We start from the raw sequence: 27,169 nt of genomic DNA, 5'->3' as shown, positions 1-27,169 counted from the left end.
ACAATAGCAAAGGCAAGCAGGTACCTCTGGAGAGTGAGACCCTGGGGAAGTGTGGGGGAGGATTAATGGAGAGGTCCTTTCTTCTTTACTCTGCCTCCAGACAACAGATGGGAGGTTCTTGGGTGTTTGAAATGATACCTCCCTTTTAAGCAGCCAGGTGGCTTTGGTGGTAGAGAATAAAGCAAAGGAACTTTCTCTTCTGAGCGTGTCTTTATTTGTCTGTGACTGATGAGTATGTGCCTAACTGTAGTCCAGGCAGGCAAGGAGCAGTGGTAACTTCCCATCTGGGTCCAGGTTTAATCTTTGACTGTTAGAGCTGTCCCAGAACTGTCATTAGAGCTTCCAGCCCCTCAGTCCTTGTGGCTGCATCCAGTCCATTTTGAAGCTTTGTGCTGGTTCCCTTGAAAAACTCCTTACAATTCATGATGGCATTGCAGGATGTTCATACAACTACACTAAAATAGTAACTACTGTGCCAGTGCATTTCTTCCTGATCTGGCCCTCCTGAAGTTATCCAGTATATTCACTCAACCTTGGAATTTCATACACAGTATTTTCTTCCATTCTTAAGTAATTCTTGGCTTTAAGCAATGTGTTCAAGGTTATATGTAGCATCCTTTTATTATGTAAATATCTAAAATTTTTCTCATATCTGTCTGTTGCTTATTGCCATTGCCTATGCATGTCCCTATTCCTCTTTTGTGTTCATTTCCTGAGGGAACTTCTCAGTTGTTAAATAAGAGATTCTGCATTTTTGAGTGGATCAAAATGCCTTACTCCTTGATCTTCAGGTCAAGCTTTCAGAATTTGGGAGGGTAAGGCATAAAAGTAAAGGTTTGTAGAGGATCATATTTGAAAAGTGGTTTGTTTTAGCCTGGAGAAACACTCTAAGCTTAGAAATGAGCTTCAGTACTACCTGTATACACAAACAGGATGGAGAACCAAGAAAGGTTGTGTTAAATGTTTGGTTTGTAGTAACACATGTAGAATTTGAGAAGAAATAAACTCAACCTTTTTATTCAATGACAGCTGGAATACAAGAATTACAAGTAAATTGTGAATTACTATTTTAATATTACTTAAGAGAAACAGGAAAGGAATTAATTGTCCAGATGGTCTATAAGAAAAACAAATAGGAACTAAATGCAGAGGATTTGATTAATTGTCAAGGTATTCTGAACTCCAATTTATGCATTTTTGATGGAAGAGTCAAACACAAGTTTGACTTTTAGCCTGCTGTAGGTTTACCATTTTAGTATTTAATTTTTTGAAAAATGTATCACTGCCAACTATATTTGTATTTTTTTCATTACATGAGTCTATTTGTTTAAACATAGCAAGTAACTTAATTTATATTTGATTTTTCAAAAAGCATTTATAAGATGTTAAAAATTTAGTAGGGGTTGATTATAGAGTTTTGGAAGATTTAAGATGGTCATTCAACTATTTCTGTTCCTACCTTTAGCCGGTGACACCCACTCATAAAAGGGTTCATAGACTGGGGGCAGGGAGAGGTTTGAAGTTAACTCTGTGAAATGCTGACTTGTTTTGATGTTCATGTTTTAAAACAAGAAATAACTTTTAGTTGTAAAATCAAATATATAATTCTAGCTGTTCATATTTGAACTGGAGTTTGCCTAGATAGCCCTGTTTAACTGCAACTCTGCATTTGGGTGATAAAGATATAGCAATTGAAAATTATTCTCTTTATTAGCTTTTTAGAATTATTCCAAAATTCAGTGTTCTGACTTTAGGAAAGAAATTGTCTTAATTAAGGTGGTCCAGCTTCACAATAGGATGTGTGGAAAGGTTGTGGGATCTCCATTGCTGGAGGTGCCCAGAACTCAACTGGAGCTAAAAGTTGATACATTTCAGCTAATTTCTATTCATGTTTCCCTCTTATATATGTAAATACTACTTAACTGTGTAGCTTGCAACTAAGTAAACACAAAATTTGGACCGTACTAGTGTTCATGATTCTGCTTTAGATCATCTCTGTTCACTGTTAACTTTTGAAAATTAAATTAAAAATTTAAATATATAGTCTTGTGAATTATCATGTTGCTTTACAATTGCATAATTGACCATTTGTTTTCTGTCATAACATGGTTTATTTTATGAAATTGTTTGTCTTATTTCATTCTATTAGTGTAGCTAGTCTGATGATAGTTTATTTTTTGAAGTATTTCTGATGCTGTACTTTTGAAAAAAAAAGTAGTGGATGTTCAGAATTGCTATAGGAAACTGGCCTGTCAACTTCTGAGTAACTTCTTTTGCTATTTTTTTATCATCTTTTCTTTTTTTGCCACACCCTTGTGTTCTTTTTATATCAGCTTTGTCTTTATCTCATGTCTGTGCCATCCAGTTGCCAGCACCTCTGTATTGAGCTGTGCTGTAAGAGTGAATGTGTTTCCCCAGCAATTCCCAGCTGCCTACGGGAAGTGCCACCCTGGCTGTGTGTGTGGGGAACTGGAGTACTGGATACGTTAGAGGTGCTGCATCCCTCTGGGATCCAGGCTAAGACACAAAACAGGGAGAGCTACCAAGATCCAGTTCAACACTTCACTCACAGAAATGGGTCATTCTTTGTTGTTTCACAGGCAAAAATTTAGGTGGCAATTTTTCTGTGTCTTGACAGGTTATTTTCTCATATGTTACTTAATATTGGATTTTGTTTTATTTCATTGGTGTTACCTGATCTCCTTCCTGGGCTGTTTTCTTCTTATGTTTATGCTTCTTAAATGAGCATCTCATTGTAAACACCTTCTGTTTGTTCTTCCTCTTCCCTATTGATGTACATCTTTTAAAAAATGAATCTCATTTCAGTTCCTATTGACCTCTCCTAATCCTTATTTGGTCTATTTGTGTCATTTCTTTGTTCTCAATCCTCCTCAGTTCAGTATAATCAGTGAATTGAATTGTTAAGCTGTTTATTTGCCCGACAGTGATGACGTTAAGTTGAAATGAAAGAGTGTGTTGGGGAATCTCAAAGCTACTTCTGACATCTTTCTCCATGTGGACCATTTCTCTTTTTGTTCACTTGTTGCCCTTTATGGTTACATGTGGTTGCTTTTTCACAAAACAAGTTATTTTCGAAAGCCTGTAGTATTGACCAGTATATCCATTCCTGCTGTGCTGATTGCACAAACATACCAGACATGAGAACTTGTTTGAAGGTGTTCAAAGCATTAGGGCCTTTACTGATCTAGGGTGGAATAAGGGAACTATTTAGATAAAATAATAGTTAATTGAATCTGTTGTTCACATCTTTCTAACCACTGTGCTCAAAGACAAGACATTCCAGACAATTAACATTTTTACACTCCAGCACAAGATTTTTTTCAGACTGTTTTGAAGTGATGATTAAATTGAGTTCTATGAAGGAAGTTACTGAAGAGGAAAGAATGCATTAAACAATATGAGCAATAAACTTTTCCTCAGATACTAATTGATCTAAATGCTTTTTCAGGCTGTGTACATGATGCCCACAGAAGGAGATGACTCATCCAAAAGTGTTCCTTTAGCATTGCAAAGAGTGTTTTACGAGCTGCAACATAGTGACAAACCAGTTGGAACTAAAAAGTTAACAAAATCGTTTGGGTAAGTTTCAGAAATTTTGACTTTTTATTGGATTTTTACAGGCTTCATAGAGCTTTTTTTTTAAAAGGTTCTACTTAAATTAGGTTATTTTTAGAGGTGCAGAGAAGTCTTAATATAAGAGTGTCAGTTGTTAACTTTTCATAGCTTACTTGGGCAGGTTTTTATTTATAGTTAGTACTAAAGCCAGCTGATCCAAAAGTCAGATTTTTTTCAAAAGGGGTATGGTACACAAACACAGCTGTTAGTAGCAGGGTTATAATTTACCTGTTACCTGAAAATTGTGTGATGCATTTGGCTTAAATAAAATTCAGAACAACACAGTTGTTGAAACATTGCAGTTGATGTATTGTTAATGTCTTTTTAAAAAGATGAATCTGTTTTAAATTTAGGGAATAGCTGTAATTTGCATTTCTATGTTGTTAGTTCTGCACTGAGGGCTGCTGTAACATGATTTAAAACCGTTTAATGTTGTGATCTGTTTGGTGATTTAAAGCCTGAAAGGAGTATCAGCTGCGTGAAGTAAAGGTGTCTTTGCAGTTCCTCATTCTAGCACCCTCTTTCCTCCAGAGAGCATCCACAAAGGGCTTGCTGCTGCTTTTCTTTTTTGCCCCATATCCAGTTGGCTGCCTGATATTTTCTTCAAGCCTGGTCATATTTCTCATGAGATGGTGTTAGAGGGTGTAATTATAAATCTGGAGTATCTAGACACAGGTTTATACAATATAACTGCATTGAGGATGGGTTTATACAATATAACTGCATTGAGGATGTGTTTTTGTTTGTTTTAGTTGAACACAAGGTAGGACAGAAGGATTAAGATTAGCATAACCTTTACAAGCTTTCTCTTTGCATATCATGTAAGCATGGAGTGGGATTTTAATAAAACCTGTTCTAAAATACTGTATTGTGCATTACTTTGCTTCACTGTATTTGTAGACTAGTCTTGTAGTGATATTGACAAGCACTTTTTTTATTTAAAAACACATTAGGAAGTTTGTGTCATCTGTTTCACACAGCTGTCCTAGTGCTTATCCTGCATCTGCTACTAAAGCTCATTGTGGTGCTCTGCCCTGATAAGACTCTTTCTAACTCCTGTCTTTGCAACCTTTACTTTTTACTTCTGGGGGGAATTTTAAGATGAAATCAGTAACCTCAGTGTTGTATGTTTATCTGGCTATACTCTCCTCCTGCTAGCACAGTGTATATTTAGTTTATCAGTGCTTCTGCTCTCCTGTTACATTTGAAGGACTTGGTTAAAGTGTAAATATTTCATCTTGAATTAAGATCCCAGCCGTGTCATCTTTAGTAGCATGAAGAGACCTTTTCTGAGGGGGTTGCAGATGCTTAATTTTGTGTCTGAGAGCAAGGTTTTAAAAATGTGTTCATGCCTGCTTTCATTTTTGGGAAGGATTTTTTGAACAGGTCTGGGTTTCCCCTTTCCCTCACCATTGCATGAGAGAGTAGTGTCTGACCTTGTGAGCCCTACCTAGCTGCTCTTTAGTGTATCACTTTTTAGTGGGTGTTGTGAGTTTCTAAGTTTGGCTTTCTTTCATTAGAAAGTGATGGCATGTCTGAAGGAGCCCTTTAATCCTAATTTTAGTGTGTGACCTTTTCTTTGTTTTGTCCTTTAAGATGGTTACTGTTTAAAGCCTAGGGAGTCAGGACATTATTTTCCATTCTTAATTACCTGACAGGTCACTTCATTCAGCTTTTTTAAGTGTGGACCCCCACACAGTTGTTGGCACACTTTTGAGATTAGTGTGCTGCCTTGTGACAGTGGGGGTGAGTCACGGGGAGGAGAGTGGGAGGGAAGATAAAGTCAGTAGTGCTCCCGATTCCCCCTGTGCCGGTGGCTTCCAGGGCTGGGGTGGAACATCATGCTAAGCTGGAGCCTGTAAGCAGAGCTTATTTCATACAGTTAGCAGTGGGGGCTGCTGCAAAAGGAGTTGCCAGGGACTTAAAATGCATTCTTGAGTTGAAGTTAAAGAGCTCACAGGAGAAAGTATTTCATGGGGGAACCAGAGACATTTAAGTTTCTTGTTTCATTGAAGGCAGTAGTGCTGAGTCCCTTCATTGGCTCTGAGGCATCTCCAGACTGCTGCTCTCACCCCTGTCTGTATATGGACAGTTCAGAACCCTGAAGGCCTCCTTGGAGTTGCTGTGTGCCCAGGATTAACTGTTCAGATGAGCACAAAGGAGCCAGTACTTCCTGTAACTCCGTTTGCTTCCTTTCATGTGCTGAAATAATCCCTGAATGGTACTTGACTGCACCTGAAGAGCCCTCAGAAGAGAGGCAGCTAGAAACGTGCTGTGGAAACTATTCTGTCAGCATTGAATTGCTCCCAGGCCTTTCCTTAAGAGTTTTTTTGGCATGAACTGAGACTAGGTTGTAGACTGGGAGAATTCTCCTGCCTCTCCAGCTGGCTCCTGGTCCCTATCCCCTGTCCCACAGAGGAGAAGGCAGGTGGCCACAGAACAGCTGCCAAAATGTCTCACAACTTCAGTGTCCCTTCTTCCTGCTAGGGAAATCCTACAGAACTAGAGAACCTGTGCACAGGCAGTGCTAAGTCTTTATTTCTTGCTGTGTATTGGGTTCTCAGTCTGCAAAGAAGTCACAGGAATGTCTTTTGAGCTGTAAGTTTTCTTCACAATTAGTAATGTTGTGTTTATTTGCCTTACAAAGGTGGGAAACTTTAGACAGCTTCATGCAACATGATGTCCAGGAATTATGTCGAGTGGTAAGTCCATACTATTTCTTTCTGATCTGTGAAGTGTAATGTTGTCTTTTGATACCATATGTGTGTGTGTGTATATATATATATATATATATATATATAAAATAAAATTTTCTAACTATCTGAGTAATAGTGGCCTTGATTAATTTTAATTAGGTTTTGAACACAGAGTTTTTGCCTTAGTTTACCTCTCTTTAGGAATGACATTGCTTGTGGGTGAGGAATTTGAAGGAAGAATAGGGATGCTTGAAAGTAACTGGAACATGTGCTGGTGGTGCTTTTATAGCCATGGAGAGAAATGCAGTTTTGAAGATGCAAATACATTGTTACCTCTGAGGGGTTTTCCAGATTCAAAGAAATGTAGCTGGAGTAGTTACCAGTGTAGTTTTTAGGGGGAAAAGAAGGATTTAAAGGACTAGAAAGGAGATGCCGGTACAAACAGGCATCATTTTTGTCTAAGTGATGTAGAGTCTGATCAGTGAAGTAGTTGTCTGTATGTGATGAATAAATTAAAATCCTGCAAGTTCATCTTATGGAAAAACTAATTTTTCTTTCAGCTGCTTGATAATGTGGAAAATAAAATGAAAGGCACATGTGTAGAAGGCACTATTCCTAAATTGTTCAGAGGGAAGATGGTGGTATGTATTTAATACTTCTTAAAAAAAATAAATTTATTCTGTTATTTGTATACATTGAAATTGTGTGGTTTTTTATTTTTATTTACAGTCTTATATTCAATGCAAGCACGTAGACTATCGGTCTGAACGAATAGAAGATTATTATGACATCCAGCTAAGTATAAAGGGAAAGAAAAATAGTAAGTGATACATTGTGATATGCACAATCAAATACTTTGACATGTTGGACTTTAGTGCCTGATGATTTCAAATGGTTTTGTTGATGCAAAGCAATTTGGAAATCTTTACTTTAAGATATCTCATTGAAAATATTTTCTGCAGAGAATGTTTTTGCCTGTGTTTTCTTTTTTTTTTTTCCTTATCTCATTTCCCTTTCCTGCTCCTTCCACCCTAATTCTCTCACTGGTACCTTTTCAAAAAACTCTGCAAACTTCAGGAGTTTTCCCTGATGTCATAAAACTGCATATTGTGCCATGGTGACAGCAGTGGTGTTGTCCCAGTAGGTAATAATTTATATATAAAAATGAACTTGGAGGAAATAAATTCTTATTTTGACCTGACTATAGTAATAAGCAAATAAAAGGATGAACTAATCAGAACCACATAGCAGTGGTCCTTTGTCATCTCTTTACTGAGTACTTGGCATACAAGACATGAAAAGGGATATGTAAGAGCCCAGCAAACAGTCATCTTGCTTGATGCTTGACAGCTGCGAAGTGAGGAGTAATAAGTATTTACAGTTGTAAACACATGATTTTAAAATCTGTTGATATCTTTATGTTTGCCTCTACAATTTGGTGCACTTCTGGACATTCTTAAGTAATACAAAACTTGTAAAGACAGAAATACACAAACATAAACTCTCATGTCCTAATGTTTTTTGGTAATCCATTGCAGGCTGGAGTAAACTTCCTTTTTTTTCTTCCTCCTTCCGTACAATTCCCCAATCCTTTTTCATTTAGTTTTTGATTCCTTCATTGACTACGTTGCAGTGGAACAGTTGGATGGTGATAACAAGTATGATGCAGGAGAACATGGCTTGCAGGTATTTTTCTTTTTTTTTTTTGCTCTGCTTTTAAATACTATTTCTTTATCCTTGGTAAAATAACTAGCAAAAAAGTTGCAAAAGCCATTCTAGGTTATATCAGCTGATTTTGGTGATGTTTCTTCTTAGACGTGCTTTTACATAGCTCCTCTTAATTGTTGTTAGGTTTCTTAAAATGGGACATGGATTTTATAGCAATCTAATTAGCAGTGAGTTTTATAGATCCAAGTCTTTCAGATACTACAATGGTTCACTTTTCTAGCAATCTCAAGACTGAAAAGTTCTTCCTCTGAGTAGTCTCTTCTTCCATGTCTCAAGTGAAAAAGCAGCATAGCTCCAGAAGTAACTTCAGAGAGCTCATGTTTGTATCATCAGCAAGAACACCAAATGAACCCTGGAATTTTAAACATTTATGTGTGTGCACATGTTTCTGAGCTTTGCAGTTGCACTTTGCTCACCCACTGGAGGAAGCTGAAGTTCTGTATAATTAATGTTGCTTTACCAAAGCTTATTTTTGCAGCTTTGATACACCAGATTTTGTCAATAATGTTCTATATATTATTTTGCTGCTCTTAGGAAGGTGCAAGCACAGTGACCAAATACTTGTTGCCAGGATACAATGAACATGAAATTCTTTATTAGTCAAAAATGAGGTTTTACCTTCATATTTTCTTTTTAGTTTTATTTGTACAGGTAACTTGGTCTTAATGCAGTCCACATGTACTCGTATGAATGGCCTAAATTTATATTAGCTGAGTTCTTGTGTTACTGTAGTAGTTCATGGGAAGGTTGGTGCAGCACTGGGATAGTTAACTTGCACCCTAGTTTTGAACCATTCTTTGGTGCTGGTGCCCATTGTGTCATCAGGCCTATGAAAGTCCCTATGAAGAGTGTCTGCAGCAAACAAGTATTTTGAGTTGCTAAAAATCTTCCTATTTCAACTCCCTATTTCCTTTAAAATGTCTAGGAGGCAGAGAAAGGTGTGAAGTTCCTAACATTGCCACCAGTATTACACCTACAGCTCATGAGGTTTATGTATGATCCTCAGACTGACCAAAACATCAAAATAAATGATAGGTAAGTTGGTTGGTTGGCTTAGTGTGTGCTGGGGTTTTTTTCAATTGGTTGGGGGTTTTTTATTTTAGAATTTGGACCTATGAATGTGTTTTACCAAAAATAATTTACCAAAATCCATGTTTGCTTTAACTCAGAGAGGCAGATGTGTGCAGTCACACATAGTGGTGGTCCCCAAAAGGTTGAATGTTAAAGATCTGAATGACAAATTAAGTGCTTGGTAATTTGTAGTAATTGTTTTGACTGTGAAACAAATGGCCACATCTTTTAACACATTGTGTGACATTCTTTGTGTTGTGTGTGGATAGGCTGCCACAAGAGTAAGTAGAATGAATAACTAGTTATCTGCTTTCCCTCCATCTGTTTCCATAGATGGAGGTAGAGCCATTTACCCCCTCACTGTAAGTAAAAGCTGATAATTTCTCAAGGACACACATTGCTGGTTGTAAACTAAATCTGTACTGCAATGATTTCAGCCTCACCAAGGTGAGACTGCAGCAGCTGTAAGGCATTTCAAAATAATATTTCAGTCTAGTAGTACCTGTGCTAGGAAAGCTGTATTTGTCTACTAGAAAATAACAGGTTTTAAAGCTTTTACCTTGACACAATGAATTCAAACCAGCCCTATTTCAGTTAAAGTGCTCTTACCCATGTTACTGAGGGCATGCTTTTCCAGAGGTACTTTCAAAGATGATTTTTATTCCATATTAAAACAGTATAAATTCTGTCACTGTATGCAGTATGTCCTGAATAGAAATAATGTTGTAACAGCAACATGTTCAATTTTTGCAACTTGCTTTAGAAGTTCATGCAATGCTCCATAGTGGTGGATAACGTGTGTCTTAACTACAAATACAATTACCCTTAATTCTTTTCAAAACTAGGTTTGAATTTCCTGAACAGTTGCCACTAGATGAATTTTTGCAAAGAAAAGATCCTAAAGATCCTGCAAATTACATTCTCCACGCAGTTCTAGTGCACAGTGGAGATAACCATGGTGGACATTACGTTGTTTACTTAAATCCAAAGGGCGATGGCAAAGTGAGTATTGAAAAGCACCCAAACATATGTGTGAGTTGCAAGTACATACATGGAGTCTTTGTAATGAGCAAATCTTCTAGAATTTTTGTACCCTGAAAGAAGAGTCTGCTGACACATTTGACTTTTAACCGAAGACTTTTGACTAAGGGAATCCCCTCATTTGTGTGTATGTGCTGAAAGTTCTACTACAAACAGGTTTTACCTTTTTTTTAGCCTGACTTCAAGGCATATATGAACATTTCAAATATTTCTGTGACTCAGAAGTTCAGCATGTTTACGTGTCCCACTGTTACAGGTTGAGGTGATTTGATTGGATCAGACATTTGTAGGTCAGGTACTTCTTCCCTTGAGTTGAGTGCTGTTGTGTGTACGTGTTCACAGTAAAAGCAAAAGTCAGATTTTATTGTTAATTTGTTGCTATTTGTAATTTATTCTTAACTGGCTTTATTGTTTTTGTTTGGAATATTATATAAGTTGCCCCAAATATACAAATAACCACCAGATGTCTTCTGCATCATTGCTTGTTATTTTATTCTACAATAAATAAGTTTAGTTTTCTGTTTCATACAGAAATACTTGATATTTCAATAACAGTCTGAAGAAAAGCTTCTGATATTCAGTGTAAAAATGTTCAAATACTTCAGTAAAGGTTTGGTATTTATGGAGTTTGTTTTGCTGAACAGAAGTAGCAGGTAGCACAAATTACACTTAACTAGATTTTTTTTTAAACAAGATGCTGCTTGAAGAGTAATTTCACTTACTTCAAATAGCTGAAAGGTGTGCCAGAAATAGGATTAATTTATCATTCAAAAACATGATTTTATGTGCCAAATGATATTTATATATACAATTTTCTCTCTAGTGGTGTAAATTTGATGACGATGTTGTATCGAGATGCACAAAGGAGGAAGCGATTGAGCACAACTATGGGGGTCACGACGATGACCTGTCTGTGCGGCACTGCACCAACGCCTACATGCTGGTCTACATCAGGGAGTCCAAACTGAGTATGTGTCCTCTGGCTGTGCTCAGAGGTGGATGTACATACAGGCATTTAGGGCTGTATTTTACTTCTGATAGACCCCATGGGATTTGCCAGCCTTTCTCTCACTTTTGGGAAGCATGTGCTGATCTGGTGTTGTCTTTTAGCACAGTAGGGCAGGACTGAGTGCCTGCAAAGTGCTTCTACCTTGGCTGTTTTATAAAACTTAGTAAGGTAACTTCAGTAATGGAATCTAAACCAAATTGATTATAAATATGTAGATGTATGTATGCTAAAAAAAATGGAGCAGTGGTAAATATTTTTTCAATTATGAGCTGAATGTTTAATTCAGAGGTTTATAATACATATTTCATGGAAGTAGTGCATTCTGGATTGGGATGGAAGAAGCTCCTTTTGCCTAAGTGTGATGATCTCAAGCCATATTTTTAATTAGAAGATGAAGAAAGCTGGCTTTGACTTCAAATCAGAGGAAAGTCAAGTGTGTATGAAAAAACTTGCTGTTTGGTGTAAATCGTGAAGTGACATCATAAAATCTGCTTTGTAGGTGAAGTTTTGCAACCTGTCACCGACCATGATATTCCTCAACAACTTGTAGAAAGGCTACAAGAAGAGAAAAGGATAGAAGCTCAGAAGAGGAAGGAGAGGCAGGAGGCTCACCTCTATATGCAAGTGCAGGTCAGCTTTTGAAACAGATTAAGTTGCAACTGCCTTACCATGAAAATTCAAAATATTGAGCCACCCAAGGCAAACCTTAATTTTCTCTCCTTTTTTTCCCCTTATTTTTTTTAAATTTCTGTTCTGAAGTAAGAGTTGAAGTGAAATTATTGTTTTCGTTCTTGTAGGTATATTTACTTATGTAGTGAATCCTAATGAAACACACAGTACTGTGTGTTACAGACATTTCTGTTTCCTTTAGAATATATGTGTTTGTAAGTAAAAATAGTAAGTTCAGGTGAAAGGAAAAGGACCAGGTTATTTGAAATGGATGCCCTGCCACTGCACTTTTATCTCCTTCAGGAATTATTTTCTAAAATTAGAATGTATCTAGCCATGGGCTGCAAGCTTGGACTTCTGCCAAACTGAGCTCATCTAATAGAAGCAGAAGGAGAGAGTGCTTATATTTGCAATTATCTTTTTTGGAAAAGCCAGATGGACTAGATTGTTATGAATTGCCTTAAGGAACCCTGTTTATGGCTCTTTCCAGAGCCCATCTGGCACAGGAGAATAGAACCCATTTTCCATTTGCCTCCATGTTTCCCAGCATCTTCTTCATGGTGTTCCAAAGTAGAGACACTGGTGAGGTTTAGCTTGTTCTGCACTGCATTTGCACCAGACACTGGGGAGAGTTGCAGTAGTGTGTGTGTTTCTATGAACAGAGTGCAAGCAGGCTCTGGGAAACAGAGGAGAAAGTTTAGGCAGCCTCCTTGCATTACACTATAAAATAATTATGGAGCCTTTTCTCCCCCTTTTAAGTGCCAAGATTGTTAGAGCACGTTTCCAAGACTGGGATCTAAGCACAACTGGTTTTTAATTGTTGGGGATTTGTAAGAATTAGTGTATTTTAATTACTTGCACTGATGTGACTATCAATCACAATCTTTTAATTTAATTATAATCTGTATGTCTGCAAATTTTCTTCATGAAATACAAATACTGTTAGCACTCTGCCACCACCCAGACAGCCAGTGAGGTTGCATGGGAAAGCATCTTGAGAACCCATTACATGGTGCAGCTGAGCTAATATGAGTAGTAACCTTTAAATGTCATTTTTCAGATAGTGGCAGAGGATCAGTTCTGTGGCCACCAAGGCAATGATATGTATGATGAAGAAAAAGTGAAATACACTGTTTTCAAAGTATTAAAAAACTCCACACTTACAGAATTTGTTCAAAACCTCTCTCAAACGATGGTAAGTTTTCTATAGCTGAATACCTGCATGTATTTATTTTATGACATTATGATTCCATCATAGCCCTTATTTTCTCCAGGTATTGGCAGCAGCCATAATTTAGATCTTTTAACACAGAAGATCTGTTTGGGTTTAATAAAAGTATTTTAGCCTTTTTATCCCCTAAATTTGTTTTAGTTTCCTGTCACATTTTTTATTTATTATAGGGATTTCCCCAGGATCAAATCAGATTGTGGCCAATGCAAGCAAGAAGTAATGGAACAAAAAGACCTGCAATGTTAGATAATGAAGCAGATGGCAATAAAACGGTAAATGGTCATTGACAGAGGACATTTCTGTGTTCATTCATGATTTTTAGTTCTCTTAAAAATATCTAAGTTTTGGACATGACTTTTTTCAGGGTTTTAATTTAAAATTAATTTCACTGTATCTGGTGAAGTTTAATACTTAAAAAGATTTGAGATTTAGTGGGTTAATTTGGATAGGAAGCAGGAATGTGGTGCATGATTTTTCTTCCATGAAAAAATGTGCAATCTTGGGGTTTTTAGGTTAGATTTAAAACAGAAATGTCTTTTTGAGTCCTCAAGTATTTGGGGAAAAACCTCTGGATTTCATGCAATGTGCTGCTAAAACACTGTGTCTAAATACGACAGAAAAGAGTGATTGGTTTCTGTCCTGTCACTGTCATGTTACTTCTAAAAGGACATAATGTTCTTGTCATAATAAAGATATCTGTAGGTACATTTTTAAATGACGAAGAGGTGGGTTTATTTTAAATAAAACCAATTGTTAGTCCTTAATTTAATTTTTGGTTGTTTTGTATTTATATTTGTTTCTTTCAATCAACTTCATAAACTGCCTTTAACACAACTTAAAGCAAAATTCTCCCACTCATAGAATGTCATAAAGTTCTTGTATCTGATTAAAATGCAGATACCAGTTTATATCATGTTCTCCAGAGACCTTTTTTTTTCTTTCATATCTTTGTACATAGATGATTGAGCTCAGTGACAATGAGAATCCATGGACAATATTTTTGGAAACAGTAGATCCAGAGATGGCTGCTACTGGAGCAACATTACCCAAGTTTGATAAAGATCGTAAGCATATGGACTAAACCTTTCCTAAACACAAAATGCGTTTATTTTGGGGGAATCTCAAAAAACTTTGTACACTCCTTTTTGTACACTCCTTTTTTCAAAGATATCGTTGGTGTATCCATCAAACTACTACAGTGCTGAATTAGTTTTTCTCATGCAGTTTTTACTTCATTTCTCTTGAAGTGTAAGACATGCTTTGTATATTTTTAGACTCACTGCATACATTTATATATATATTTAAGGGAATCAAATTAATAAATCAAAGACAGATATTTGTTAGTGCATAAAAGAAAAACATCTGTGTGATCTCCTCCCCTTACTTAAAAATTAAGTTTTGTTTCTTAATTTGCAGATGATGTGATGTTGTTCCTGAAGATGTATGATCCGAAGACTCGGAGTTTGAATTATTGTGGACATATCTACACGCCGATATCCTGTAAAATACGTACGTTCTGAAATTCAGTTTTGTTGTTACAATTGAAAACTTTTAAAGACAGTAGGTTGCTTATATTTTTTTCTTCTCTTTTAATAACGTTTCTATCACTGAAACTAAAGGTACACCACAGAAATAAATTCTTATTTAACCCAGAACCTGACAGTTTTCTCCCCTGTGCTGTGTCATGATGCTTATTGCAGGACCAAGCATGTTCCCTTAAGTCACTGTTGGTGGTCAGCTAATTGTTGGTTTCAGGATTGCTGTAGTCACCAGGTGTTGCTGAACATAAACAGCTGCTTCAGACTTGTAAAGCTTTTTGATTTTATATTGCTCTCCAGTTTGGTTTATTCCCTTTTATTTCAGGGATTTTTGTGAAATATATTTCTGCAATAGATTTTAAAATAACTCTTCTGCAATCTTTAACTATGGCAGCCTGAGCAGTTGCTCAGACTGGATTGGATTGGTGTGAGCCTTGATTTTCATAAGGGTCCATTTAATGAATTCAGCAAATGTCCACTGAGTAAAAACGCTCCAGTTTTTCATTTTGAATGTCTGATTTTCTTGACTTGCACATGTTTTCTAATTTAATTTTTTTAAAGATTAAACTTTTCCTCTGGCAAAGGAGCGGTGTTGTTTCACCTCTCGAAACGTATTTTTGTTGTTCAAATGAAGTGCAAATATGTCTCTGGGTTGAATGTCAACAACATTAGCCTGGAAGGCTCATTCTTAGGCATTTTCTACCTCTCCAAGGTAGAAAAATAGGTTCTCTTCTTTCTGCAGTTGATCTCATTATCAGTTATTGCAACGTGTTTCACATTCCTTTCTTTTTCTCAATAGGTGACTTGCTTCCGGTTATGTGTGAGAGAGCAGGATTTCCACAAGAAACTGACCTTATCCTCTATGAGGTTTGCATTGACAGACTTCTTCTAACTTTTGTCTCTTACATGCTAAAGAAAAAGAAGCTTCATTCGTGAAAAAAGCTGCTCATGATGATCATAATTTATCAATCATCAGCACTGTAACCTGTAGCTTTGAAGTCTATAGTGCTGCAAAAGTGTAGCAGCAGATAGTTACCTTCAAAACAGATTCAATATTAAGCAACTAGAAGTGTGAAGTTTTAAAAACCAAGAAAATGTCTCTGTGAAGTCCTACATGGGTAGCTTAGTTGTGCTAAATCTCTGTTGCCACGTTAGAGAAGCTAATGTTGCTAATGTTATTGGCCATTGTATTTTCAGTGCCCCCCCTTAGACAATGAAGTTGAGAAAATGCTGCATCTTCTCCCTCCTTCCTTAAATCAGAAGTCAGTGAACAAAATCCTTAGTCTGCCAGCATGTTTCTGCCCAAATACACAAATAGTAAATCTTCATAACTGCTGTATTTATAGAGGGCTGAAAATGCCAAGGCAAATTCCTGGCTAGAGTAAGAACAAGGAACTGGGTTTTTATTGCGAAGTTTGTTAGCAGTCCTGCTGCTCTCTCTGGTGGTTCCAGGGCAGCACACACACTGCCATCCTAAAGAGCAAAACTGTCAGGTGCTCCTGCTCTGTGCAGGGCAGAGTTAGTTTGATTCCAGTTTGCTTAGACAGGTGCTTGTATCCTAAGAAATCAACCTACAAATGTAAATATGTAATAAGCACAGATATTTTAGAATACATGCATTTTTATTATGGCTTTGTTGGAGTTCTTGTCTTCTTTTTTTTAACTTATTTTAAAGACAAGTGAATTTGTGTACAAAAGTTCTGCACTAGTAAAATGAATGATCATAATCACTGCTCTAAAGGCTTCCTGGAAGCTGAATCAGTAGAAAATTAAACTCTGAATTTTGGAAAAATTTCAGTGCTAACATGGTAATGATAAAATGTTTCTGAAAATGAAGATAACTGAGTGAGATTTCCAAAGGTTAAAATGAGCATCCAGTTTTATGAATAGCAATTAAATCTATCTGGACCTTAGCTAAGATTGCATTTAATTTGTTTATATATTTATATACACATTTGTTAAAAGAAGATAACAGGTTACCTTATGTGAAGATTCCTTCACTATTGTGACCTTTATTTTTGTCTTTTGTTTATTCCGTGATCAATAATTTTTGTTCTTTATTGCAGGAAGTTAAACCCAATTTAACAGAAAGGATTCAAGACTATGATGTATCTCTTGATAAAGCTCTAGATGAACTCATGGATGGCGACATCATAGTGTTTCAGAAGTATGTATTTTAAGGGGGCAGCTTATCATTGCAATTAAATCATGTTTCACTTTGAAAGCAGAACTCCCTTTAAGGATTTTTAACCAGAGCAAAATATTATGTTCCCAACAGTAGATGTGTTCTCAGCAGTTCACATTTGTTTATTCCAAGGGGAAATGAAAAAATACCAGTAGTACTTTAATTATCACATGCCATGTTATTTAAGGAAAAGAAGGTTCCATCCTAGTTTAGAAAACTGATAACCTGAAATAGGTCCTAATATTGCCAGAAAATGGTTCAGCAATGCGTCTGATGTGTGCAGCTTTTTAGTGGAGCCACTGAAGAGCCTTCCAGTGTTTCAGATCTCGGGCTCAGTACCATGGTCACTGTACAAGGCTCTTGGCTTGGAGCTCCTTTCAGCTTAGAACTGAACTAAACTGCTTTCCCTTTTTCCCTTTTACTTACTCACAGTAAGTTCCTTACTGGGGTACTGATCTGCGGTGATGAGATGCTCCCAGTTTGCCTGAGCACATGCAACTTGTAGGTGTACTGGTGTTTCAGCTGGAGTTTTCTCCAAGGCAAAAGGGGAACTCCTGCATCTTGTATCCATTAAAGGGATCTTTCATAATCTTGTCAGGGCTATAAATCAGCATTTCTATGCTCTCGCTCCTGATGGTCACACCCAACTGTGTTGCTGTGTTTCTCTCCATGGGCTGACAGTGGGTGGAAGCCAGCTAGTCTATCTTCAGCACTCTTACCCCAGATTATGTGAGATGAATGTATTTCTCATGTCATGCCTTGGAACTCGCATTCCCAGTTGACCCAGTTGGTGTTATGCACCCTTGGCTGGCTGCTGACTGCTGGGTAAGTGCACAGCTTGTACCCTGGTGCTATTTCTCTGCTGAGAAGTTGGGGTACCAGTCAGGAGTGACCCAAACCAGCCTCTGTGCCCACTGCTCTGCTTCTGTGGGTCAAGGAATGCTGTTGTACATCTGGCCTCTGTGCAAAGCAATTTATACAGGGGCATATGCCAAGCTGTGCAGCATTAATACAGACACACAGTGCTGTGCCAGGGTGGGAGGGAGGGATGGCTCCTGCTGGAAAGGTGCTGTGGAACCACAGGATCCAGGGTACGGCCACACTGCCAAGTGAGCGAGTGCAGCAGGTGAGGGCAATGGGCCTTGCACTGCACAGGGCTCTGGGTCACTACTGACTGCATTAGTCCTACTGTGTACGAGTGGTGGCTCTCTAGAAAGGTTTCTAAACTTTATTTCTGTACCTCTAAGCCGTTGCTGACTTACTATAGAACATGTTTTTAAAAGCCCAAGCTGTTGTGTGTGTAACAATGTGATATGTAATGGTTTGTTACCATTTGTTTGCTCTTGTAGGGATGACCCAGAAAATGATAACAGCGAACTACCAACAGCTAAGGAATACTTCCGAGACCTCTATCATCGAGTGGATGTCATTTTCTGTGATAAAACCATCCCCAATGACCCAGGCTTTGTTGTTACTTTATCCAATAGGATGAATTACTTTCAGGCATGTGTCCTGTTTCTCTGCTTTTGTTTCCTTGTTCGGAAAGTAACTTGTGCACTATTTCACAAGTGCATTACACATACTTCTAGAGAAGAGTAGGTGTGTTTTTCTACACTTTCTGCATTGAAAAATTTAAGCTATTAATGCTTGTGAAAAGAAAATACTCTAAACTCCAGGGTTTTATTAATAATGAGTTATTTGATAGTAGGATTCTTTCTTGGTAGGCCAGTCTACTCGGTCAGAGAAATTATATTCAATGAATTTATGCATTTACCTTTGAAGTGACATGTAAAATTTAGCTATTAGAAGGAAAATACTTTGGGGATCTAGTGATACATATTTTGTGCTTGTAGTGTCACCAGCAATATTAATTTTGTATAGCAAACTGTATTTCTTTCTTCACACAATGCAGTTTAATGCTCAGTGACACTAACAGATCCAACCTTGTTATGGAATTAATTGAATGTATGATTGTGGAGCAATGTCATAACTGTCTGAAATAATTCAGAACTTACTAAAAATTTATTTTCAGGTTGCAAAGACAGTCGCGCAAAGGCTTAACACGGATCCAATGCTATTACAGTTTTTCAAGTCCCAAGGGTAAGATGAATTCCTTGGTGTTCTGTGTCTAAACTATTCCTTAAAATATTTAGCCTAAATATAGGTAGATAGATAGCAGTTACTCTGTAGCCTTTCCCAGACTGTTAACTTACTCTTTCCCAGTAAGATGTCAGTGTTCTGGCATGCTCAGCAGGTTGCAGAGGCACTGTGGACATTGCAGTGTGTGGCTCTAGAGCCTCAAAGATTTGCATGTTTTAGAGGAGTTCTAGTAAGTGTCATTGAAAAAAACATTAGTTACTTCAAAGCCTTGTGCTATGGGATAAGTTACTAGGCTAATCTAAGTGCTGTTTCAGTGAGTGCAGATTTCTAGAATGGAGGAGGGCAGAAACAAGTACACATAAAAGCAGTATTCTTGCTGATTTACAAGTTTAAATGCAGGAAGAACTGATTTCCCCTCTCCTCCCTCAAAGTCTACAAATGAGGTTTTCTGAAGATGACAATCTTAACAAATTCACAGGTGCTCAAAGGGGTATTTCTGGTTAAAGTGTTGTTTTAGGCACAGTTGTGTAAAACTAGTTTTGATCTCTGTAAAACTAGCAGAAAACAGTGTGTTAGTAGCTGTCTGTATATGTTGGAGCAACAATGCATCCACAAAGCTTACATATACTTGTATTCCTGTAAGTGTAGATTGCTCTTTACTTACCTGAGGGTATCTCCATCACCAACCGAGATGGAATTTGAGTAGCTCTTTGTAGTTTACAGTGCTGTGGTCGCTGTGGAATGTGCTTTGTAATATGGCTCCACAAATTAACCTTTCACAATCTTCAGGCATGTGCTGCTATACCAGTAATTTCAGAGGAATGCAGGTCTGCTATCCTGCAGCACTGATGGTGAGCTTGTAAACATCTAAGAGAGTTAACACACACAGTGAATGGTTTTTCTGTTCCCACAGCTCAGCTGTGTTTAAAAACCACTAAAGCTCTGTATGTTGTGCTGTGTGGGCTGTGTTAGCAATTACTTGAAACTGGAAGCCAGTAATAAAACTGTTCTCAGTACTTCAATTTACTGATCAGTGATGGGTTTTGGAGAGATGGATTGTAAAAACACATTCATATTTTTCCTCTTTCCTTCTGTAGTTATAGGGATGGCCCTGGTAACCCTCTTAGACATAATTATGAAGGTACTCTAAGAGATCTTCTGCAGTTCTTCAAGCCTAGGCAACCAAAAAAACTCTACTATCAGCAGGTAAGAGTCTTTTATTTTTACTGGTGTAAGTTTAAAAAATAATTCTGCCCTATTCAAAGTATGCCTAAAGTGTTTTTCTTTTCTTTCTTAAGCTCAAAATGAAAATAACTGATTTTGAAAACAGAAGAAGTTTTAAATGCATATGGCTAAATAGCCAGTTTAGGGAAGAGGTGAGTGAGGTCCTTACATACTTGTTCTTTCTGTCTCAAAGCTGGTATGGCTGTGGTTATGGGTCACACACTCTGACCCCAAATAACACAAAATCAGAACAAAGTTGTACCTTATGTAAAAGAACCCTAAGCAAACAAGAAAAAAATTATGTCAGTTAACAGAAATTTTGAAGATAACATAGGTGTTGGCTTTAGTAATTGTTATCTTTTAAAGATGAATTTTGGAGGTGCTTTAATGTTGCTTTTTACGTTTTCAACTTTTCTAACAATTTTTGTGTTTCAAATTCCCCAGGAAATAACAGTATATCCAGATAAGCATGGGTGTGTGCGGGACCTGTTAGAAGAATGTAAAAAAGTTGTAGAACTCTCTGAAAAAGGTTCAGGGAAATTAAGGTAAAGCTGGAGGATTTTGATTTCTTTTTTGTGATTGTGTGGATTTTGTGCAGAAAAGTATCAATAGAATTTAAACTACTGTAAAAACCATTAATATCAAATTAAGTCTGGTACTGTGTTAAAAATAAAAAACTTCCAGATTTCCACGGTTAAAATGAGTGCTTATTAACTATGAATATAAATTTTATACCATTATTTATTTTGTATTTCATGATGTTGAATATAATCCTTGAGTTGCATAAGTTTCATCAATTGCATTTGTTAATTTAATACTTGTTTCCAATTCAAGCATTTCATGCTATTCAGTTCTTGAGAGTTACAGGAGTTAAAAGTGAGGTCATGTAAAGAGAATTTTTAAAACCATCTATGTTAGAAAGCTTTGTTTTGTAATGGCATATATTGGCTTTTTTGTCATGAGCCAGAAATAATTTAACCTTTTGTAACTTTACTGCTTAATTTTTACTAAAGGCTGGATTTAAAGTTTTACAATTACAACAGTAGCATCAGTTTACATCCTGACTTCACTAATGATTCTCAAGGTTTCAGAAAGAAATGTTGCATTGATTTTTCTTTTTTTATTTACTTCTTAAAAATCCTTCTCCTGTTTGTTTATTTTGAAGGCTGCTAGAAATTGTAAGTTACAAAATCATCGGTGTCCATCAGGAAGATGAGCTGTTAGAGTGTTTGTCACCTGCAACAAGTCGAACGTTTCGAATAGAGGTAAATTTTACTTCTCTTAAAAGACTTTGAAATTTGACTTGGAAACTCTCTCAAGTGGTAATTCTTTTCTTCTGGATTCTGATTTTCAAATACTGTGATGCCTGCAACAAGTTAAGATTACATGATAATATATATGTATTTTTAAAGGTTGTCCTTCTAAAAGGATCCTCCTTTGTTTCATCTGCTTCCCTATAATGATTTTATTCTTTAATTCTTTTATATGCTTATTATAACAATACATGAGGACTTTGCAAGGGCCAGTCCATAGGACATTTATTATCTTGGAATTATTATTCCAAGGTCTGTTTGAGGGCTCAGGATAGAAATGTTTGTGCTTAGAGCCCACTTGCATAGTCTAAAAATAAATATTCTAGAAGACTTTGTTTCCTTTTCTGTTAAGTTTGAGCTTCTTAAGGCAAATTTTGATACTTACTGTGTGATCTTTTTTTTCCTAAACATTTCATCATTGTTATGTTAACTACCTTAGAGATCAGAAATTAAAAAAGTGGTTTCCAATGTAAATTGTAATGAGGGCTCTTGTAAAAAGACTCTGTCAAACAACATGGTTCTTTTAATTGTTTTTAAATAGAATTTTTTACATCAGTAAGAGTATATCAGTAATGCTTCTAGTCACTTAATAAGGTACTTTTGGAGGAAGTTTAGCTGATTGCAGTCCTAATTCTATGTCTGGATCTAGGAAATTCCTCTGGACCAGGTAGATATAGATAAAGAAAATGAGATGCTAATCACAGTGGCACATTTCCACAAAGAGGTTTTTGGGACATTTGGAATTCCATTCTTGCTGAGGATACACCAGGTACAGTATGCCTCCCTTTTTCTCCCTTGTTAAAGTACTGTCAAAGAAATGGATTAGTGTAACAAGTGTATGGCAAAATACAGCTCCTGTATGAAAGGTTCTGCCCTGTCTCTGCCTTTTTATGGTTAAATCATTTACCATCCCAGTTCTCTTTTGCATATACAAATTGTTTAGTGTTTCAGTGAGCCTGTGCAATATCCAGAAAGTAGGTGTTTGGCCTCATACAAGGAATTTTAATGCTGTCAAATCAATAGTATCCTTCCCCAGCTCTCTGCAAAACCCCCAGCAAACCTAGAATCCTATTTCTAATAATACTTAAGTGACTGCAATGCAAACTCACTGACAGAAGTGGCCAGGCCATGGTTGCTCAGCCTCTTACTGAGACAGGTGATTATGGAAAATGAGTTTGCTTTCTGAGATGACTTTGCATTTCATAACTTCTGTAATTTGATGTGCTTTATCTTCTAGGGCTGGAAATCAATACAAGAGTGAAAGCTAATTTTGAAAGCTTAATTTATATTCTCAAGTTTGTGTGTGGTGTTGCTCCAGCTGAATGTCACACTGATTCTTTGAATATCAAAGTGTATTTCTGGGGCCAGTTGACCATTTGCTTCTAAACTTTTTCTGGTTCATGTATGTTAGTTCGTATGAAATTGCCTACCTTTAAAAGTTTGGCAATGAGAAATGCATCCACATCTTCCTCATTTTACTAATTTCCATATTTTTGATCACTTAAGAGTAAAACTCTGCACTGTTGTAATTTATGGTGGAAACAATTTACACTTCATTTCCTTGTGTATGACAGTTGATCCATGTTATTCATCTTTAGGCTGATGGTATCCATCACTTTTTCAGGCAGTTTACACAGATAATGAGCAAAGACATACTACAAAAAATAGTAGTATGCTTAGCAAGATTATGTTGTGGGATTTTTTTTTCCCAAATTCCTGTTTGCTGCTAATTTTCTAACCTTGTTCCTTACCTTTGATCTGACAAGCACATATCACTGGCAGTGCCTGGTCACTTTATGGGGCAATTTGCATTATGATGAATCAATAAGACTTTTGACAACATAAGTTAAAAAAATTAAAAGTTTTTAACTTAAGTTGCTTAATTGATAGCAAGTTGTCTGCTGTTGTTTCATATTATAGTGAATGATGTTGACATTTGTGTAATTTTGTAAATAACAGAGATTAAGGCAGTGTCTTTCATCGAAGCTCAAAGCAGGAAATATTAACAGCTTCCCTTTTTTTCCTAGATTTTTTTACATTAAAAATCTTGTTGTAATTATTAGGGTGAACACTTCAGAGAGGTTATGAAGCGGATCCAGACAATGCTGGACATACAAGAAAAAGAATTTGAAAAGGTAATTTCAAGTTAGGAGAGTTTTAACTGTTGACTGTAGACCCTAAATGAGTTTATTTTAATAAGTTGGTAAAACTAGAGACTTGGGGTAAATGTAGGTTTTGATTGATGAAACAGTTGCTTGATTGAAATAATGCTTTTTCTAAGAATAATTAGATGGGATAGATAAGAGTAGTATTTCAGTACTGCATCAAGAGAGATACTCAGCAAAACATTAAAGTGACCCAGAAAAGTGTAGCTGGTGTGGGACCTCTGGAGGCCCCCGCCACTTCATGTTCCTGTTCAGACCAGAACTTGGCTCAAAGTCAGGTTGTGCAGGGTTTTACCTCATTGCACTTTGTAAACTCCCAAGGATGGGAATTCTGCCATGACCTGGATACTATTTTAGAGCATTACCACCATCATCATAAAGACTTTTTTCATTTCTGACACATAATCAGACTGTTTCATTTTGCAATTTGTGATGGTCACCTCTGTGCAGGGTTTTGAGAGGAGTTTGCCTCTGTGTGCCATCCTTCAGGTGGTGGAAAAGTTGACACTCTGTCAGCCTTTTTCTCTCCGGGCTAAACAAACTCATTTCCCAGAGCTTCCTGTGCATCAGAGCCCCAGTCCTGTCACGGTCTTACTGGACCTTTGCTGCACTTGCTGCACTTGCTGCAATTTGTTGCCACCTCTTTTTTCCTAAAAGATCTGAACCTGGACACAGCATTCCATGTGTGGGTTCATGCCTTCCCAAGCAATCATTTTGTCCCATTATTCAGGTTGTTGATGAGACTTTTAAAGAGGATTGGCCTTTTACAACCCCTGAAGAATGTTACTTATAGCCAGCTGTGAGTTAGACTATGACCTTAAACTTGAAGCTGTATTTTAATGTGGTATCCCACCAGTTGGTTTTTTTTTCTTTTCATAGTTTAAATTTGCCATTGTAATGATGGGCCGACACCAGTATCTCAATGAAGATGAGTATGAAGTGAACTTGAAAGATTTTGAGTCCCAACCTGGTAAGTTGTTAGACAGCCTTCCTATTGTTTTGACCAGCTGAAGTTGCTCTGCCAGTTGCTGAAACATGATTATCCTTAGCTCAGGATGCAGAGAAAGTTTGTTCTTTGTACATGACATACATTATATGTAGTAACTAATCCAGTATTTGTATACACTTGTGTGCACACTGAGCAGTGTGAAGTAGAAGGATATTAACTTTATAGGCATATAAATAACTAAATAATCTGTTTCCTTGTGAGTTTAAAAATTGCATTTGTGTGACCAAATGAGTCAAATATCAGTATAGCACTTGACAGAAGTGAATTCCTGCATCTTCTCCCTTATACATTTGTTCCTTATGGAAGCATTCTTCTTGTTCTTTCTTGGTATCTTCAGTGAATCTGAAGAATCTAACAAGGACATTACCTATGTGAATAAGATCCCATTTACCTTTTCTTGAGAGATGATTCCCCAAGCTACAAATGCAACTCTGATCTAAATTTGTCTCTGGATGGTCTACTATCTTGTTTACTTGACAGAAAGATTTATTCTCTGAGGAATTTATTTACCCATGGGAGAAACCAGTTTCATCCTTCAGGAGTTCCACCACAATAGTGCTTTCATAGAATTATAGAATGGTTTGGGCTGGAAGGGACCTTAAAGACCATCTAGTTCCAACTGCTCTGCCATGGGCAGGGATGCCACCCACCAGCCCAGGCTGCTCAGCCTGTGCCAGGGTCTCACCAGCCTCTGAGTAAAGAATTTCTTCCTAACATCTAATCTAAATCTCTTCTTTTCCTCTTTTGAGAGTTACGGTTGGGAATGGCCCCTTTGAATGCACAGTCAGAGATCCATTGAAAGCCTTGAATTCATTGCGTTTTTTCTGTCCTAGCTTAGTTGAGTGTTCCTGTTTATGAGCTGCTCTTTCTAATAGGAGCAAGTTTGAGGACAACTTACTCGCTGCAGTTCTATTTTTCTTACAATTAGGAACTGTTTTTTGCTGGGAGGTTTTGCTAGGGTCAGGCTTTCTCTGATTTTTTCCAGCTGTGCTCTGGATTTATGTGACAGTTGTAAAGAAATCCTTTAACTGTCCATTTAATTCAAAACCTGCAGAGGCTTAGACCTGTGCTATTATTGAGTGCTTTGCAGGAACCCAGCAAAAAATCCTCTTCTTCTGTATTGCACAGCCAGGTTTGTGGCTGTGGCTGTGAGGGGATTTGCCAAAGCTGTGAGTGCCTCCAGCTGCATGAGTTTGTGAGCACTGGAGGGGCCTCTCTCCCTGCACTAGTTGGGAAGGGTCTCCAGGTGATGAACTTAGAGGTGACCTTTCTCCATGGACAGATAAAAGCTCTCTTGTGAACTCAGAGCAGGGAGAGTCCAGATTGTTTGCTGGGAGTCATCTCTTCAGGGTTGGGGAGGGAAAGGCAATAGTCTGAAATGAACTGTTGGACTTTGTGAACAAGGCAGAGCCAGTATTGCCAAAACAATGCAAAAAACTAACCAGGTAACCAGGTCAAAAGTACAGAACATGTCAGAAAGGGGAAAAGGGAGAACTTGAACTGTTTATAGCAATTGTAGGGAATGTTAAAGAGTAAAAGGTTTTAATTCTAGAGTTCATGGGAAGTTGCCCCTTTGATATAATACACTTCAATAGGATGAATTTCTACAAATACCAGATTTTAACACATGCTGGACTGATAGAACCAGAGTTCTGGCATTTCTCAATCTGATTGACATAGCTGATGTCAATACTGTTCCTCTGCTTTTGCCAAGGTGCACTATAGAAATGATTGTGCTGGCACTAATCATGTAGGACTTAATTTCTCTCTCTGAAAACATTCAAGTGGTCTCAGTAAGATTAGCAGTTCTGCTTTTATTTGACATTGACCATTATGTTAAACAAAAAACCAAATCATTTTGGTCGAAGAAAATCTATGCCAAAATGCAGTTGCAGGTAACAAACAACATCAAGAGTTTTATGCTTTATTGGTTGCAGTTGATGGCTTTGAGTGAGAGTGTGCTTTTCTTGCTGGGGGGCTCTTTAGTTTCTGCCTTTATCATTTCACTACAAAGAGCATTTCATGCTCTGAACTGAGTACTTAGAAGAGTGTTTCTCCCATTTGCAAGAAGTATGTGGACTGTGGCTTTTCATGAGAACTAGCATAGAATAAATCATATTGGGTTGAACAAGTAAAAAAAATCTGTATGTTTTCTTCGCAATCTAAATCTGACTGCTTTGTTTTTCTCAAAAAATACAGACAACAGTCAGTTACATGTTTTCTTAGCAATATTTGCATTTGACGTGAATTTAACAAATATTCCCACTTCAGCCAGGTGATAGGAACAGTTTAAAACAGCAGAGATAACAGTGAATGCTGTAGGTTGCCACATTTCGGTGATGGAAACCTCCCTGTCTGAAACAGCTTCAGCACTCTGGTGAAAGCTGGTACCTTGATGTGCCTGTGGCCATAAGTTATAACAGTAGTTTTCTTGCTTTAGCACACACTTCACTGCTGTAAACTCCTGTAAGGGACTGAAGGGACAAACCAGCGACCTGATCCAGAAACAGCTGTAAAATGTGTTGTTGGAAGGAAAGTGTGGTCAGGAAAGTGC

The 27,169-nt window shown here is 37.2% G+C and overlaps 1 protein-coding gene across 1 annotated transcript in view; it reads left to right on the top strand.

Moving 5' to 3' along the window:
• The window catches only part of USP7 (ubiquitin specific peptidase 7), a 69,777-nt gene that overhangs the window by 41,078 nt on the left and 1,530 nt on the right, over positions 1 to 27,169 (top strand). The window contains exons 7-30 of the mRNA XM_071571580.1: positions 3,470 to 3,600; positions 6,284 to 6,338; positions 6,893 to 6,973; positions 7,062 to 7,152; positions 7,936 to 8,018; positions 8,986 to 9,095; positions 9,977 to 10,133; positions 10,996 to 11,140; positions 11,681 to 11,811; positions 12,911 to 13,045; positions 13,252 to 13,353; positions 14,040 to 14,145; positions 14,498 to 14,590; positions 15,419 to 15,486; positions 16,686 to 16,786; positions 18,154 to 18,307; positions 18,837 to 18,904; positions 20,002 to 20,110; positions 20,203 to 20,280; positions 20,573 to 20,673; positions 21,294 to 21,393; positions 22,091 to 22,210; positions 23,505 to 23,576; positions 24,486 to 24,576. Of these exons, the coding sequence (XP_071427681.1) occupies positions 3,470 to 3,600; positions 6,284 to 6,338; positions 6,893 to 6,973; positions 7,062 to 7,152; positions 7,936 to 8,018; positions 8,986 to 9,095; positions 9,977 to 10,133; positions 10,996 to 11,140; positions 11,681 to 11,811; positions 12,911 to 13,045; positions 13,252 to 13,353; positions 14,040 to 14,145; positions 14,498 to 14,590; positions 15,419 to 15,486; positions 16,686 to 16,786; positions 18,154 to 18,307; positions 18,837 to 18,904; positions 20,002 to 20,110; positions 20,203 to 20,280; positions 20,573 to 20,673; positions 21,294 to 21,393; positions 22,091 to 22,210; positions 23,505 to 23,576; positions 24,486 to 24,576 (2,482 nt within the window). The remainder of the gene's footprint in view (positions 1 to 3,469; positions 3,601 to 6,283; positions 6,339 to 6,892; positions 6,974 to 7,061; positions 7,153 to 7,935; positions 8,019 to 8,985; positions 9,096 to 9,976; positions 10,134 to 10,995; positions 11,141 to 11,680; positions 11,812 to 12,910; positions 13,046 to 13,251; positions 13,354 to 14,039; positions 14,146 to 14,497; positions 14,591 to 15,418; positions 15,487 to 16,685; positions 16,787 to 18,153; positions 18,308 to 18,836; positions 18,905 to 20,001; positions 20,111 to 20,202; positions 20,281 to 20,572; positions 20,674 to 21,293; positions 21,394 to 22,090; positions 22,211 to 23,504; positions 23,577 to 24,485; positions 24,577 to 27,169) is intronic.

Source organism: Pithys albifrons, chromosome 16 (assembly GCF_047495875.1).
Source record: "Pithys albifrons albifrons isolate INPA30051 chromosome 16, PitAlb_v1, whole genome shotgun sequence".
NCBI lineage: Eukaryota > Metazoa > Chordata > Aves > Passeriformes > Thamnophilidae > Pithys > Pithys albifrons.
This window is presented reverse-complemented; position numbering and strand designations above follow the sequence as displayed.